The sequence below is a fragment of the Bubalus kerabau genome, chromosome 4, assembly GCF_029407905.1.
Source record: "Bubalus kerabau isolate K-KA32 ecotype Philippines breed swamp buffalo chromosome 4, PCC_UOA_SB_1v2, whole genome shotgun sequence".
Classification (NCBI taxonomy): domain Eukaryota; kingdom Metazoa; phylum Chordata; class Mammalia; order Artiodactyla; family Bovidae; genus Bubalus; species Bubalus kerabau.
This window is the reverse complement of record NC_073627.1, coordinates 37,841,475-37,855,495: the sequence shown is the minus strand read 5'-3', so window position 1 is coordinate 37,855,495 and position 14,021 is coordinate 37,841,475. Positions and strand designations below refer to the sequence as shown.

At 60.8% G+C, this 14,021-nt stretch overlaps 1 protein-coding gene across 13 annotated transcripts in view; it reads right to left on the bottom strand.

Moving 5' to 3' along the window:
• Positions 1-311: 311 nt before the first annotated feature.
• Positions 312-14,021, bottom strand: part of MINK1 (misshapen like kinase 1) — a 47,132-nt gene continuing 33,422 nt past the window's right edge. Inside the window, exons 5-34 of one of the 13 annotated variants that reach the window (XM_055576755.1) lie at positions 13,101-13,211; positions 12,629-12,719; positions 12,106-12,236; positions 11,731-11,785; positions 11,542-11,620; positions 11,136-11,311; positions 10,645-10,714; positions 10,090-10,303; positions 8,254-8,370; positions 7,689-7,775; positions 7,268-7,480; positions 6,927-7,100; positions 6,369-6,629; positions 5,846-5,931; positions 5,581-5,691; positions 5,324-5,436; positions 5,080-5,168; positions 4,831-4,854; positions 4,567-4,730; positions 4,064-4,169; positions 3,839-3,976; positions 3,541-3,649; positions 3,032-3,199; positions 2,782-2,925; positions 2,474-2,608; positions 2,178-2,278; positions 1,946-2,095; positions 1,702-1,861; positions 1,476-1,615; positions 312-1,158 (exon numbers count right to left, since the gene is read on the bottom strand). In XM_055576755.1, the coding sequence (XP_055432730.1) occupies positions 1,075-1,158; positions 1,476-1,615; positions 1,702-1,861; positions 1,946-2,095; positions 2,178-2,278; positions 2,474-2,608; positions 2,782-2,925; positions 3,032-3,199; positions 3,541-3,649; positions 3,839-3,976; positions 4,064-4,169; positions 4,567-4,730; positions 4,831-4,854; positions 5,080-5,168; positions 5,324-5,436; positions 5,581-5,691; positions 5,846-5,931; positions 6,369-6,629; positions 6,927-7,100; positions 7,268-7,480; positions 7,689-7,775; positions 8,254-8,370; positions 10,090-10,303; positions 10,645-10,714; positions 11,136-11,311; positions 11,542-11,620; positions 11,731-11,785; positions 12,106-12,236; positions 12,629-12,719; positions 13,101-13,211 (3,801 nt within the window). In that variant the 3' untranslated portion in view covers positions 312-1,074. Of the gene's footprint in view, positions 1,159-1,475; positions 1,616-1,701; positions 1,862-1,945; positions 2,096-2,177; positions 2,279-2,473; positions 2,609-2,781; positions 2,940-3,031; positions 3,200-3,540; positions 3,650-3,838; positions 3,977-4,063; positions 4,170-4,566; positions 4,731-4,830; positions 4,855-5,079; positions 5,169-5,323; positions 5,437-5,580; positions 5,692-5,845; positions 5,932-6,368; positions 6,630-6,926; positions 7,101-7,267; positions 7,481-7,688; positions 7,776-8,253; positions 8,371-10,089; positions 10,304-10,644; positions 10,715-11,135; positions 11,312-11,541; positions 11,621-11,730; positions 11,786-12,105; positions 12,237-12,628; positions 12,720-13,100; positions 13,212-14,021 lie in introns of those variants that run through there. The other 12 variants (XM_055576756.1, XM_055576759.1, XM_055576763.1 and 9 more) reach the window with 12 other exon arrangements.

Here is a 14,021-nt window from a genome sequence, read left to right as displayed (position 1 = left end):
AACAGGAGAGACCCGTTTCCAACACTTGCACGTTAAAAGGCTGAAGCCAGGCACCTCTGTGGCCTGGCCAGGCTGGAGTGGGTAGGAACCAAAGGGTCCCAGCTCAAGGTCCACAGGTTTAAGGCTGAGGAGGCCTGGGCCTTCCCTTAGTTGTTTTTTGTAGGTTCTCTTAGCCCAGCACTGCCCATCCACCCCCTCTCCACTAAGATTCAGGGATTGCAGATTCCCACCCCCTTCATCCCAGCCATGCTGGTGGGCCCTGGCTAGAACCCGGGGTTATGAGAGAAAACAGAGTAACCTAGGGCCTGAAGTGGTGGGAGCTGGTTGAATTGTCTTTATTAACAAACAAGATCTCCAAGGCCACTACATTGAGGGGGGTGGGGGCAGGGAGGGGGCGGGCTACTTGCTGCTCACACTATATACAGATGCAAGCAAGGGGGGGGAGAGGGTGAGAGCTCCCTGCTCTCCCCTCCACCGGGGAAGGGCAGAGGCTAGAAGAGATGGGGGTTGGAAAGGGGTAAATGTTTTGGCTGCCGGGGTCCCCCCTCCATTCCCTGGGGTTTGGGGGGAGGGTAATCATTAAAGTGCTTTCAGAAAATGAGGAAATGGTCCCTGCCCCTGGAGTGGCTGGTGACCCCCCTAAAACCTAGGACCCAGTGACCCCCCCCAGGGTCTGGTACATTCAAGGGGGGAGCCGGCTCCCCTGACGTGCAAATGATGGGGCCCAGGGCCCTGCCAAGTCAGCAGCAGTGGGGTATGGGGTCCAAGCCCCAAGCACTCTCCTTGTAAGTGGAGAAAGGGGGGTGGGGCTAGGCCCACTCAGTTCCTGGTAAGGGGAAGCTGTGCCTCTCCCTGAAAGTTGGGACAGACACAGTTCTGGGGAGAGAACATGTTAGGGAAGAGGATGGTCACGTGATCACAAAAGCATCAGGGGTCAGAGGTCACGTTCCCAGCAGGCTCCAGTGAATCAAACCAGTAAAAGCAAAAGCCCAGGGAGGGAAAAGAAGGGCGGCCGGGGAGTCTGGCTGTGGGGGGTGAGCTGGTCCACAGAGGCCAGCCCAGCCCAGGGCCCCGTCACCAGTTCATGATGCAGTTACGGTTCAAGGTCATGAAGTAAACTTGGCTGCTGCCCCCGGAGCGGACCGAGGCGAAAAATACCTGGGTGGGGAGGAGAAGAAGTCACCAGGGTGAGTGGGGCAGCCAAGGTGGAGGTACCTCAGTTAACTGGGAGGAAGGAGAAACTGCAGGATTTAGTCCCTCAGAGTGCCCCCATTCCCCTCCAAAAGGCAGGAACATGCGGCATGAAGGAGCCCAGACTTCTTTGAGACTGAAGGTGGGGGAAGGGCAGGCTGCCTCTCAGGAAGACCTATCACCACCCCTCCCCCAGCTCTGCCCAGGGGCCCAGGTAGGGGTGGGAGTAGGGGTGGGGATGGGGCCCACGCTGTGCAGGAGCCTGGGCGGCTTATTACTCCCACCTTGTCGTTCCGCTCACACAGGAACTTGAGCCTCTGGGCTCGTTTGTGCATGAAGACCCCATCCAGATGGCCCGTCTCCACGGAGCGGATCTCAATGGCTTTCTCTCCCCAGCCCATGATCTGGTTGGAGCAGATGTAGGCTTGGGGGGAAGCGGAGAGGGGTGGTAAGTGGGCTACAGCCCGGCTGGCTCGGGGACACAGGCCAGGGGGCGGGCCCCTCACTCACCCACAGAGGTGGGCATCTCTCCCCACTGCAGCACCACGTCCTTGATGATCCGGCCGTACGTGTTGACGTAGACACCCTCATCCTCATAGCACAGCAGCATCTCCATGCCGTCCGTGTTGGGGAGGAAGATGATGGCGTGGGGTGTGATCTGGCTCTGGATCTGGGGAGGAGAAAGTGGGTGGGAGGCCCCAAGGCTGGGCCCAGGCCGGGGGCCCCACTCCGCCCGCAGCCCTGCCAAGCTTACATGTACAGGGATGTAGATGTCATAGCTGTTCCCCGAGTCCACATCCACAGCGTGGAAGCCGGCGCTGGAGCCATAGATGACCTTGAGCCGCTGGCCCTCCTCTACGGTCAGGTCCACCAGCAGAGGGCGGTGCGGGAGGTCAGCAAAGGACTGTGGGGGAAGAAAGGGCTCAGGGTATGTGGGCAGAGGAGCCAGACCTTGGACCAGTGAAGGAGGTTGAGGCTTGGGTTACCTTGAAAGCCATGAATTTGTGGTAAGGTTTGGGGGCCCAGGCATACACCTCCACAGAGTTCTTCAGGGCGATGACCAGGAACTTGATGCGTTCGTATTTCACTAGGGACAGGAAAAAGGGGGGATGCAGACTCTTCCCTGCTTGGGCTGCAGCCCCTCCCCTGGGTCTGTCTACATCCCCAACTGCAGGCCCCCCCACCATCTCTGGCCTTCAAGGCTTTCTCAGCCCAGGACCCCATCTCTTTATCTCTTCTCATAAACAAATGTGCCCTGGCCGCTGTGTTGTGACCTCCTCACCCACGCGGTAGTGCCCGCAGCCCTCCATGTCCCCCACAGTGGTCCAGCCTTGCTTCTTCTCCACTTCCGGGTCATTGTGCAGAATCTTGTTCCGGAGCCAGGACAGGTAATACACTCGCAGTTTGTTCCTTTTCCCTGAGGGACAGAGAACCCTCGCTGAAGGCCCAGCTTCCACCTCCTCACCACCCTGCGTGGACCTCGAGGGGTGTGAAAGCGGGGCCCCCATCTTCCAGTTCTGTCCTGAGGAACAGGACTGAGCCCTCCCCCCAGGCACTGAGCCCTCCTCCTGGCCACCGCCTCCCCCCAACCTGAGATGGTGATGAGCAAGTTGAGTCCCTCTAGCACGTCCATTTGCTGGAAGCGCCGCCGCCCGATGAGTCCATACACCTTGCCCTGCCCACTGCGGTCCAGCAGCATCAGCCCGTTCTCCGTGCCCACCAGCAGGTTGACCCCTGCAAGAGGAGCCCTTGGGCAGATGAGAGGCAGAGCCAGGCCCTCGCCTGACCGGGAGCACGGGGGCACACCAGGCCCCTCTTTTCCTTCCCCACCCTGGCTTACCCCAAAGGGCCGCACAGAGGATCTCGGAATTGAATCGCTTCTTGTACTTCCGAATCTCGGGGGTTTCGCTGTGGGCCCGGGTGTTGGTGGGGTTCACGTTGACTACAGAGCCTTTCCTCACGTCGTACTGTAGCTGATCCAGCCGGCTGCCCTCTCCACCCACCAGGGCTGCAGGAGGAGGAGAGGAGAAGGGAGTGGGCTGAGTCCTGTCACTCTGTCTCACTATATCCTATGCTCCAGGATACTCCGAACCAAAGGGAAAGACTAGGGAATGGACCAGGTGCCTGGAGGAGTCTACACAGGGCCAGAAGGCCTGGCAAAGCCCTCGCTCCCTCAGGCAGGTCCCTGGGTCACCTCTGAGCATTCTGCCCCGCCTTGGGTCAAGGCGGCCCCAGAAGCCCTTACTGCCTTCATGCCAGGGCAGGTGCGGGCCACAGGGGAGGCTGTGACCACTCAGTGAAGCCTGTCATCAGAGGCCACCCGACCCCTCCCCAGGCCTCCTGTCTCACCTGTAATGGGAATGGTGTCCCCACTGCCTCCGGGCTGGTAGATCCCCAGGTCCACAAACATCGTGAACGAGCTCTTGCCGGGGGCTTTTACCAGCCCACGAGACTGGTACTGTGGGGTGGGGGTGGCAGTGAGGCAAATATGCCAGACCCTAGACCGGGCCCACCCCTCCTGTTGCACCCTGGCCAACCAGCTCCTCAGGGCTCCCCCTTGCCAACCACAGTGCCCCAGCACCCCTGCGTCTCCTGTCCATGGCCAGTGACCTCTTCTCGCCCCGTGGAGCCACCTCCACCCACTTACGTCACTGCCTCCGTCCTTCAAGGGGGGGCTTTGACCTTTGCTGCTCTCAGTGGGCGAGTGGCTGGGCTGGACCACATCTGGCAGGTTTGTGTAGCCGTTGCTGTCAGCATGCAACAGGCTGCGCTCCTCCTCGGGGGTCTAAAGGAACAAATGGAAGGGGGCCAGTGCTGGGGCCGAGGAGGGGCAGGGCAAGCTGGGGCAGAATGGGGGAGAAGGGGCACTCACTCGCTGGACCACCATAGTGCCACCCCCGTAGGGGGTCTGGGGCCCGGCTATCTCCTCCACGTCGTGGACCACCATGGTGCTGACGCTGTCTGTGTCTCCATCGCTGCTATGGAGAGAGGAAGGTCAGGAGGCCCTCCGGGCCCTGCCTGCCACCCAAGTGCCACCTGAGTGCCACAGGGAGCAGATGAGAGCCGGGGCACAGGCACCTGCAGTGTCTGCTGGCACCCAGCAGCCCCTGCCCCACACTGGGGGAGCGCTGGCTGTCCTGAAGAGGCGCTCATGTCACAGGACAGTGAAGGACAGGGGGGGACACCAGCCCCCAGGCCTGAATACCATGCTCTAGGGAAGGGTAGGAAGAACGGTCCGGCAATGACAGCCGAGGCCCCACTCGGGGGAAAAAGGGAACTGCTTTCCCTCAAACTTGACCCAACAACCCCTCCTCTAGCACCTGTTTTTCAGGCGCCTCTGGCAGGGACGTGCCCCTGCCCAGGGCGCCCCCATACCGGGCCCCAGGGGCGTCTCTGCTCCCCTCTGACGGCTCGCCATTGCTCTCCTCCTCCTCATCCTCGCTGCTCTCCACCTCCTCGCTGGACGACGAGTAGTCCATCGCCTTCTTGGGAGGGCGGGGGGCCTCGTCCAGGGTCCGCTCTTTCAGCAAGACGAAATCCTGCGGAGGAGGAGCTGCGTGAGGTGGAGAGGCAGGGGTGCCGCGGAGGCCTGAGAAAGGCAGGGAACAGGAGGGGCTGCCCGCAGCCCTGCTCACTAACCTCGCCAATGGCTCGCTTATAGCTCTGGGAAGGGCCGCAGGGGAAGAAGGGCAGCCAAAAGGAGGCAGGAAAGAGGTTAAGAAAGGTTAGTAACTGGGAAGGGCCACCCTGTTAGCCCACAGACCCTCCAGCCTCAGATTAATGATGGCCCTGCCCCTGGCGCCCAGCTCTATGGGGCTCCAGAGGCTCCACAGTGGCCCCCAGGTCACAAACCATGAGAAGATGGGAGGGGGCCATGTGATGACTTACTGCGGGCCGTCCTGGCCGCGAGCGGTGGTCATCAGGCTTGGCTTTGTTTCCGGGGGAGAGCACAGGGGAGTTGTCCAGTTTGGAGGAGGCTAGATGTGGCAGGGTGGGGAAGAAAGGAGGTCACTGACACCGGCCCAGGGGCTGGCCTCAAGTCCAGCCTGATGCCCATGCTGCCCAGTCCAGAGCTGCCAAAGGGGGGGGGGTCCACCCTGGGGAGACTGCCCCCGGGGCTGGGCTCACGTACCTCCCACCCGGTTCCGCTCCAGCGAGCCGGCTTGTGGGAGGTGCCCATGAGAGGCCGGGAGGACGCTGTCTGAGCGCTCCCAGCCGGGGTCGCTCCTCCTGAGGTCGGGGTTACTGTGAGAGGGGCGGAGGCAGGGTCAGGGTGATGGGGTGTCCGCGCCCCGGGAGGCTGAGCTGCACCGCAGAGGGAGCCATCACCAGGGGGGTACAGGTGGCAGAAGTGAAGGTGGGAGGGAGCAGGGGGGACAGCTCCATTACCTACAGGCGTTGGGCGGGCCGGGGGGCGGAGCGGGGGGCCCTGGAGGCTTGGGGCTGCCCCGCTCTGCCCGCCTTTGCAGATAGATTTGCCAGGCGGAGTTGCTGCGAGGTCTGTGGAGGGAGCACAGGGTGCCGGGGCGGGGCGGGGCGGGGGCTGAGGTGACTGGGGCGGGGCTCACCCACCCCTAAGTGGGCAACCTGGCACACTGCCCTCTGCCGCCCGCCCCGAGCCCTAGGCTGCCACCCGCCCCCAGCCAGGCGTTACCTAGCACGGACCGCCTGCGCTGGCCGGGACCCTCCGGCCCCACTGGTGTTAAGGGCAGTGGCGATTGATGAGGTCCTCTGAGGCACCTGAGGAGGGAAGGAAGGGGTTAGGGCTCCGTGACGGCATGGCGGACACCAGGCCCCTCTTTGAGACCCCAGAAGGGGCGCCCCCCCACCTTGATGGAGAAGCAGACTTAGATTGGGGAAGCTGATGACCTTTGTCCAAGGTTCCTGAGGCAGGGAGACAGCAGAGCTGGGATCTGGCCAGCAAGTCTGCCCCTGGTGCTCCCTGAACCCCGGGGGCCTCTTCTGCTCCCACACACACCATGGAATCACCTGGACACACTCGCATGCCAGCCCGCCCCCCAGACATCAGGGTGACCCCTGCGGGATGGGCCAGGCCGGACTCCTCACCCTTCTATTCCCTCCAGACCCCCAAGCTCACGTCCACCTCGCCCGCTGACCACTCCCGCTCTATCCCCCCCATTCCTCTGCCCTCTTCTGGCTCTGCGAGGCTGCCTTACCTTTGGAGGGGCCTCATTATCAGGCCGGACCCAGGCTGGGGGGTTCGGGCTGGGGCCAGGCCCTTCGGAAGTGGGGTCTGAGTTCTGCCGGATGACGGCTCCTCGGGCACTCGGCGTGGCGGTGGGTGCGGGCACGGCGGGGTCGGGGTCGTGGGAGGCGGGGAAGGCAGCCAGGTTTCGGGTGGGTTGGTCCTGCAGGGACTGGGAGCGGGGTACAGGCGCTGCATATGGCTTCAGTGGGACCCGGTGTGCCACCAGGCTCTGCGGGGAGAGACCAGGGAGGGTGGGCCGCCTGCTCTGTGGCACGCCCCCACCTGAGAGCTGGGGCCTGGGCAGGGAAGAAGGGGCAGGTCAGGCCTCTGAGTTCCAACTATCCATTGAAAGGGGCTCCTGGAGCCCCAGAACAGGTAAGACAGAGAGACAGATGCGTGCCTGTCTCTGCCCGCATGTCCTGAGGTCTGTGGCCCCTGGCTCTGGGCATGTGCATCTGTGTGTACACGCGAGGCGCCCCCCCACCCCCGTATCTGTGTGTGAAGACAGGAACAGGGAGAGACTCACCTTGTGCGGTCCCTCCTGGGGCTCCACCGGCCTCTGCATAGGAGGAGTTTGGGAAAGGGGTCCTGGGGGCCCGGGGGAGGCCTGGGGGACGGGGGGCTCAGGCCCTGTGCTGCCTGGCTTGCTCTTGGCCAAGGGAGAGTTCTGCTGTTTGTTCATCCTTGTTCTCTCTTCCACCTGTGATGCGACAGGACGCCAAGCAGGACAGCTTTTGTCCTGTTCTCCAAGTCACGTCCCGACCTCTCCAGCACCGCCCAGACGCACTGCCTGCCCTTTCCCCTCTCCGGGGCCTCCCGTGCGCAATGACCGACGGAGTCTCAGGCAGCACAGGAGGTGCTGAGTACCTCTCGGGCCCAGGCTGGCTTGTCGGCAGGGTTGACGCCCCGACTGTAGTGATAGAGGGGCTTCCGGTCCCCGGGCAGGATCTGCTGCTGTTTCTGAAGCTGCTGCTGTTGCTGCTGCTGCTGCAGGGACTTGAGGTAGGCATGCTCCTGCTGCAGCTGCCTCTGCAGGCGCTCGGACTGCCGTTGCTCCTCCAGCTGCTTCCGCTTGTATTCCTGGGCCCAAGGGTAGGGAGAGAGGGCTCAGCAGGGTGGGCCCTGGAAGCCAGAGCAGGCACGCCCTTGCTCTCCTCCAACTGCCTAGAGAGGAGAGGTCTCTTCCCTTGATGCCCGGGTGACCCCTTCCCCTGAAGTGCTCCCGTCCCACTGCGGCGGAGATGCTCTGAATGCGCGTCTTCCCGGGGGAAGCTGGGGACCCCGTTACCAGCAGCAGGGCCTGTTCCTGGAGCAGCTGTTGCTGAAGGATCTCGAGCTGTCGCTGCTCCTCCTCTAGCCTGTGACGGATATACTCCTGGGGGGCGGGGTGGGGGGCAGAGGGCAGGGAGAGAGGGAGAGGCAGGGGGGTGGGGGGCGGCAGCGGCGGCGAAGGAGTTGGAGGATGGGGTCAGCGGGGTGAGGATGAGGAGGAGGCCGGGGTGGGGGAGAGTAAGAGAGAGTCCGGGGTGGGATGAGCCCCACGGAGGCAGGGAATGAGGGGGACACCGGGGCGGAGGCCCCATGAGGGACGGTGCAGGAGGCAGGAGGCAGGGCAGGGGGCAAAGAGATGGGGAATGAAAGCACAGAGACAGGAGGAGGGCAGGGAGCCGGGGTGGGGGGTTGAAGGGTGGGAGAAAACAGAGAGAGAGAGTGAAGCTGGAAAAGATAGGAGGAATTCCAAGGGAGGGAGAGAAGGGGAAGGGGCCTGGGGAGCAGGGCAGGCAGGCAGCAGGAGCAGGAGGGGAGGCCAGGGCGGGAAGGGGTGAGTCCGGTGTGCACTGGGGGCGCTGTACCTGCTCGCGCTCGGCCTGCCGCCGCTCCTCCTCCCGCCGCAGGGCCTGCATGTCCTCCAGCCGCCGCTGCTGCTCCTTCTCCTGCAGCTTCCGCTGCTCCCGCTCCCGCCGCTGTTGCTGCAGGTGAGGGGACAGGCAGCCTGAAGGCCCGCACCAGATAGGGCAGCACTGCACGCGGAAGCAGGGGCCCACCTCAGCCCGCTTCTGTCCCTCCTGGACTAGGCTCCATCTCACTGGGGATGGTGGTGAGAGTGGGTGGCTTCAACTTGATTCTACAAACCTACCTACCCTCACACGAGAGCCCACAGCGGCCTGGCTCGGGAGGAGCTGCTGTCTAAATGGCTGCAGGCTTGGGATGGGAGCTGCCAAGAGGAGGGGGCCTAATTGGATAAAACCATCCCCTATCCATTCCGTCACCAAACAGACAAAACCCAGAGTCCACAACAGCGTCCTGTCCCCCATATCCCAGCTACTGGCCTCTCAAATGAACCTGGACCCTAATGGCCAAAGGGAGTGGGCTGCAGTGGCAGCCTTCAGCCACAAGAGGGCACCAGGTGCCCATGCACAGAAAAGTGACCTAGCAAGCGACCCTGAGCACCATCAGTAGCCCAGGTCACATTCACTTAATAACTTTCACAATCTTTCTGCCAAAAAATAAATAAATAAAGGAAGGAAAGAAAGAAAGAGCACAAGCCCTAAAGATACATCAGGCCTTCTCCAGGAAACGTAGACAGATTTTGGTTACCCTGCTACCTGAAAGCCATATTCATTAAGAATAGTTTGTACTAGGCTCTCATGAGCAGCCTTTGTTGAAAATTAGTTTCGTTCAATGAAGATAGGGGCCCACTTTAGGGAGCAGTACACAGGTAGTGTGGAGGCTTCCGCCTATCTCCTGCTGCTTGAAAGTGAAAGTCACTCGGTTGTGTTCGACTCTTTGTGACCTCATGGACTAAACAGTCCATGGAATTTTCCAGGCCAGAATACTGGAGTGGGTAGCCTATTCCTTCTCCAGGGGATCTTCCCGACCCAGGAATTGAACCAGGGTCTCCTGCATTGCAGGTGGATTCTTTATCAACTGAGCTATCAGGGAAGCCCACTGCTTAGATAATTTTTAAATTAAGCTCAGCCCTCCATGAACTTTGGATCATGTAATTGTTTCAACAAAAATCCCATCGTTAAAGGCAAAATTTTAACCAATCTACGTCTCTTCTTCCCCACCATGCCCCCTGCAAAATAAATACCTTTATACACACAAAGTATTTTTTAAATTGGGATTTAAAAAACTGCAGCTACTTAAAAATAAGATTCTCTATTAATTAAAATTAATTTCTGCCATCCACCTCCAATTAGTGCGCTGGACAAGCTTGTAGGAAGCAAATCTAAGGCCCAACAACCATAAGTAAAAGGAGGGCCTTCTGAGGGATCTTATTCACCTACAGACTGGGCACCTGCTGGAGGGACAGGTGCCCAGGACATGGAGGGGTTTGAGCAGAGACCCTCAGCCTCCCCGGGTCTGAAGGGAAACAGAGCAGGCAAACCCCAGAGCTGAGGTTTACATATAGACACGAAGAAGGGGTGACAGTGACTTTTTAGAAAACTTCGCTCTGAAGGGACGCTGAGGGTACCACCACCCACACTAGCCTGGCGGGTACCTTAGGGGCCCCTCAGAGAGGACAGAGCCCTTCCCTGCAAGTCTGAAGGCAGGGGGCTGGCCCCCCTCCCTCCCTCTTCTTCATGTTGCCCTAAGCACACCAGCAGACCAGCAGTGGGACCAGGACCTGGTCAGGTCAGGTCCTTCCAGGAGGGCCCGCCCCTCGACGTGCCCCGCCCCCACACCTCCTCAACCCGCCGCCGCTCCTCCTTCTGCTCCTCGATGCGCCGCTGGCGCTGGTGCAGGAGGTGTTTGATGTGCGCCTCCGGGTCTCGCTGTTGCTGCTGCTGCAGCTGCTGCTGCTGCTGCTTTAAAGCCTCCGAGTTGCTCTTGTTCTCCTGCTGGAGCCGGAGGAATTCCCGGCGGAGGGTCGACTCCCCCGGCACGTTCATGATGGAGCTGGGCAAGATGGTACACGGGAGTATCGAAGTCAGAAGTCACCCTCCCCCCTGGGAGCCCTGAACAGGTGCTTCAGCAAACCAGACGGGGGTCGCTCCCGGATGACCGAAGTCCTGTCCTCCCTCTGCCCCGCCTTGGGCCCGCACTCCTTCAACACCCCAGCCTGCAGCCCTGAGTTCCCTCCAGTTCCTGCATTCGTTCCACTCCGTCTCAGCACACAGGGCCTCCGTCCCATGGGTCTACCTGTCTGTGTCCACCACCCCCAGGCTGAGTCCCCAAGCCAAGGGCCACTGTTGTCCCTCAGACAGTGACGGTCCCCCACCTCCGCCTGCCAGGCCCACCTTGGCTCCCCTTCCTCTCCGTGGCTGTCGTCCTCCTCTTCGCTGCCGCTGTACTCGTATTCCGTCTCCTCTGCAGGGGGGAGATCACTGCTGTTTCTTCACCCAGTGCCCCAGACCCCACCCTGGGCTAGGGAAACCTTGGATGGGGATAACCAGGAAGGTCTGTCTGGATGGCACGCCTCCTTGGAGCAACGGGGGTGACGGCGGGCGGGTCCCAGGTTCGGCCGTGACAGAGATGGGGAGAGGACCCCACGGTGGGCGGGATGTGGGTGGGAGGGTCCGCGCATTCACACATGCGCATGAGCAGTTCTAGACCTCCCCAGGTAAGGTGGAAAAAGCCCTCTGGGGTGGAAGTTTGGGAAAGGAGATCTCCTTGGACAGGGAGAGCTGGGCCTGGAAGGGGGCCTGAGGGGGGAGCCAGGGCTGGTGAAGAGGAGCAGGGGCGGCGGACGTGTGTTCCAGACCCTCCACCTCCCTCCCCGCCCACTGACCTTTCTCGCCTCGCTTCTTCCGGGATCTGTCTATGTGGTCCTTGAGCTGGATGCGGACCTGCCGCTCAGTGGGCTGGTCGCGGATGAACGGGAACTTGAGCAGCTGCTCGGTGGGTGGGCGGCTCAGGTAAGCCTTGATGAGACACGTGTCAATGAAGTCAATGAACTTCTTAGACCTGGAGACGATGGTGGCTCATGTCGGAAAGGGGGTGGGTCCAGGAAGAAGGGGGGACTCATTCATCCAAAAGTCACCCACTTCCTTCCCATCTCCCCCTGTCCCCCACACCAGGCGCCCCCCTACCCACCCCCTCTTCTGCAGTGCAGACCCAGGCCTGGGGGTAGGGGGTAACGTGGAGGCCTTGTTTGCGGGGGCCTCCTTGCTAAACGCCAATCCCCCAAGACGTACCATTTCTTGGACTTGAGCCTGGGTGGTGGGTTCCGGGGGATGAGGAAGAGGGCTCGCATGGGGTGCATGTCACACAGAGCTGGAACACAGAAGAGGCACCATCAGCTGGTCCCACCGGCCTCCCATGACCCCACCGCCTCCCTACAGCTCCTTCTGGGCCCTCCCTTTGCTCCCAAACCCTGCACTTACGGGGGGCTCCCTCTGCCATCTCGATGGCTGTGATTCCTAGAGACCAAATGTCACTCTGCAGAGGCATGAAAAGAGGGACTGGTGAACGCTGCTGACCACTAACTCCCCTCTCCCACTATCCCTAGCCTCTCCTCCCCCGGTTGCTTCCTGGTCCATACCCTTCCTGAGGCCCCTCTGCTCCAACCCTCACAGTCCTCCAGCTCCCCCACCCTCCCTATCCGTACTTTCCTGGTCACAAACCCTTCCCCAGCCTCTCACTGCTACCACAACCCTGGGCCTTCATTTCATTCCCTGACCTGCTCAAGCTCCCAATATTTTCAACCTGCCCATTGCCCCCATCTCACTTCCTACCCTTGGCTGCCTCCCTGCCCGTACCCTGTAATCGTAGGTGGCATCAGGGTTCTCATCACAGGCGATGACCTCGGGGGCCATCCAATAGGGGGTCCCGATGAACGTGTTCCGCCTGCCCACGGTGCGGTCCAGCTGTGCGCTCACCCCAAAATCCACTGGGAGGGCAGAGGCAAAGGCCATGACGGAACACTGCACCTGCGGCCCCCTCTGGGCTGTCCTGTGTGAGCCCCACCCGGCCACCTCTTCACCCCATCAGCATCCATCCCAAAGGCCCTGAATTAGTCTTCCTGTGTCTGGGGGAGAAACCAGGGTGAAAGAACCAAGGGACAGCATTCCAGGCAGAAGCGGCCAAACAAGCCCATCTCCCCAGAGGGGCTGGCACAGTACCCGGACACACCAGGGAGGACACAAAAAGCTTCTCCAGCAGTTTTCAGCAGAAGGCGGGGAGCAAATCCCCCAGCCTGTAGACAGGTGGGCTGGAGCCACTAGAGGGAATGAACAAACGGGTCCCCAACTCCGTGCTAGAGGTCAGAAGGCATCGGCGTACCTAGCTTGACCTCGGCATTCTCTGTCAGCAGCACGTTCTGCCCCTTGATGTCTCGGTGGATCACCTTGTGGGCGTGGAGATGGGCCAGACCCTGGGGCAGGAGGGGTGGGGGGAAGTATTCTTGGTGTTAGAGGACAAGGATGTGAGTCGAGAGGCTGGGGAGGCACCTGGCTGGGCTGGGCTGGGGGAGCTGTCCCTCTCCACCTGGGAGCCAGGAGCCCAAGTTAAGGCTCAGCTTTGAGAGGAGTGTCCTCAGACTGGAGGCTCTGGAGGATCCAGCTGCAGGGCCCCAAGGAAAGGGCAGAGCTGGGAAACAGAGGCGCTGGGTCCCTCTGAGGGTTCTCCACCCGCACCCGCATTAGGCCATCTGTTCCTTCAAGGGGGCACAGTTCCAGCTCCTTCCCTGTGAGTGCAGGGAAGGCCCACTTCCAGGGAGATGGGAGGAGGAGGCAGGGAGGGACCTGGCGCTCACCCGGAGAATCTCCCTGCAGATGTAGGCTATACAGTCCTCCTTCAGGGCGTTCCCTTTCGTGTTCTTCACCAAGTCCGTTACAGAACCAGCACCACAGAACTCCATCACCAGCTATGGTCCCAGGGAGGCACCGGAGGGAAAAGTATCTGTCAGGCAAGGCCTCCTTCCCATGCCGGGCCCCTGGGGGAGGACTGGAGTCCTTGGGTCAGAATTGGTATGAGCTGGAAAGCAGGGGCCATGAGACCCCTAGTAAAAGCCACAGAACTTGGTGAGATTAGGAGAGAAAGGGGAAGGAGACACAGTTGGGAGATACAGGGTAGGTGGGCTGAGGCAGGTGATGGTCTGGGTCCAGAAGAGGACCCCAGGGAATCCCTGAACTTGCAGACAGAATGACATGGGTTTGTGCATTTTCCCTGGGGCAGGGGCCAAAGCTTCCATCAGATCCTCACTGGGACCCATAAAGCCCATAGAGTGAAGAGCCACTGCTCTGGAGCAGGGGTCCGGCAATCTATGGCCAAGAGGCTGAGCATGGTTTTTACATTTTTAAATGGCTGAAATAAAAATCAAAGAATCATATGAAACTGACATCTTAGCGTCTTAAATAAAGCTCTTTGGAGTCAAGGGACATTCCTGTTTTCATCTCTGCATTGTCTATGGCTGAGCTGAGTAGTTGTTAGAAGCTTATGACCCACAGAGCCCCAAATATTTACTGTCTGGCCATTCAAAGGAAAAGCTGGCCAACCCTTGAGAGAGACAAGAAAGGGGCTCAAGTCAGCAATTTCCCAGGTCTGCTAGAGAGACAAGACAGAGCCCAGGGGCTACCAGAGAGCTGCAGAAGGGAATCTGAGGCTTCAGCACAAAGTCTGTAAACAGGCCAGGCCGAGGCTGGGAGATGAGAAGAACTCCGGCTGGCCAGCACCT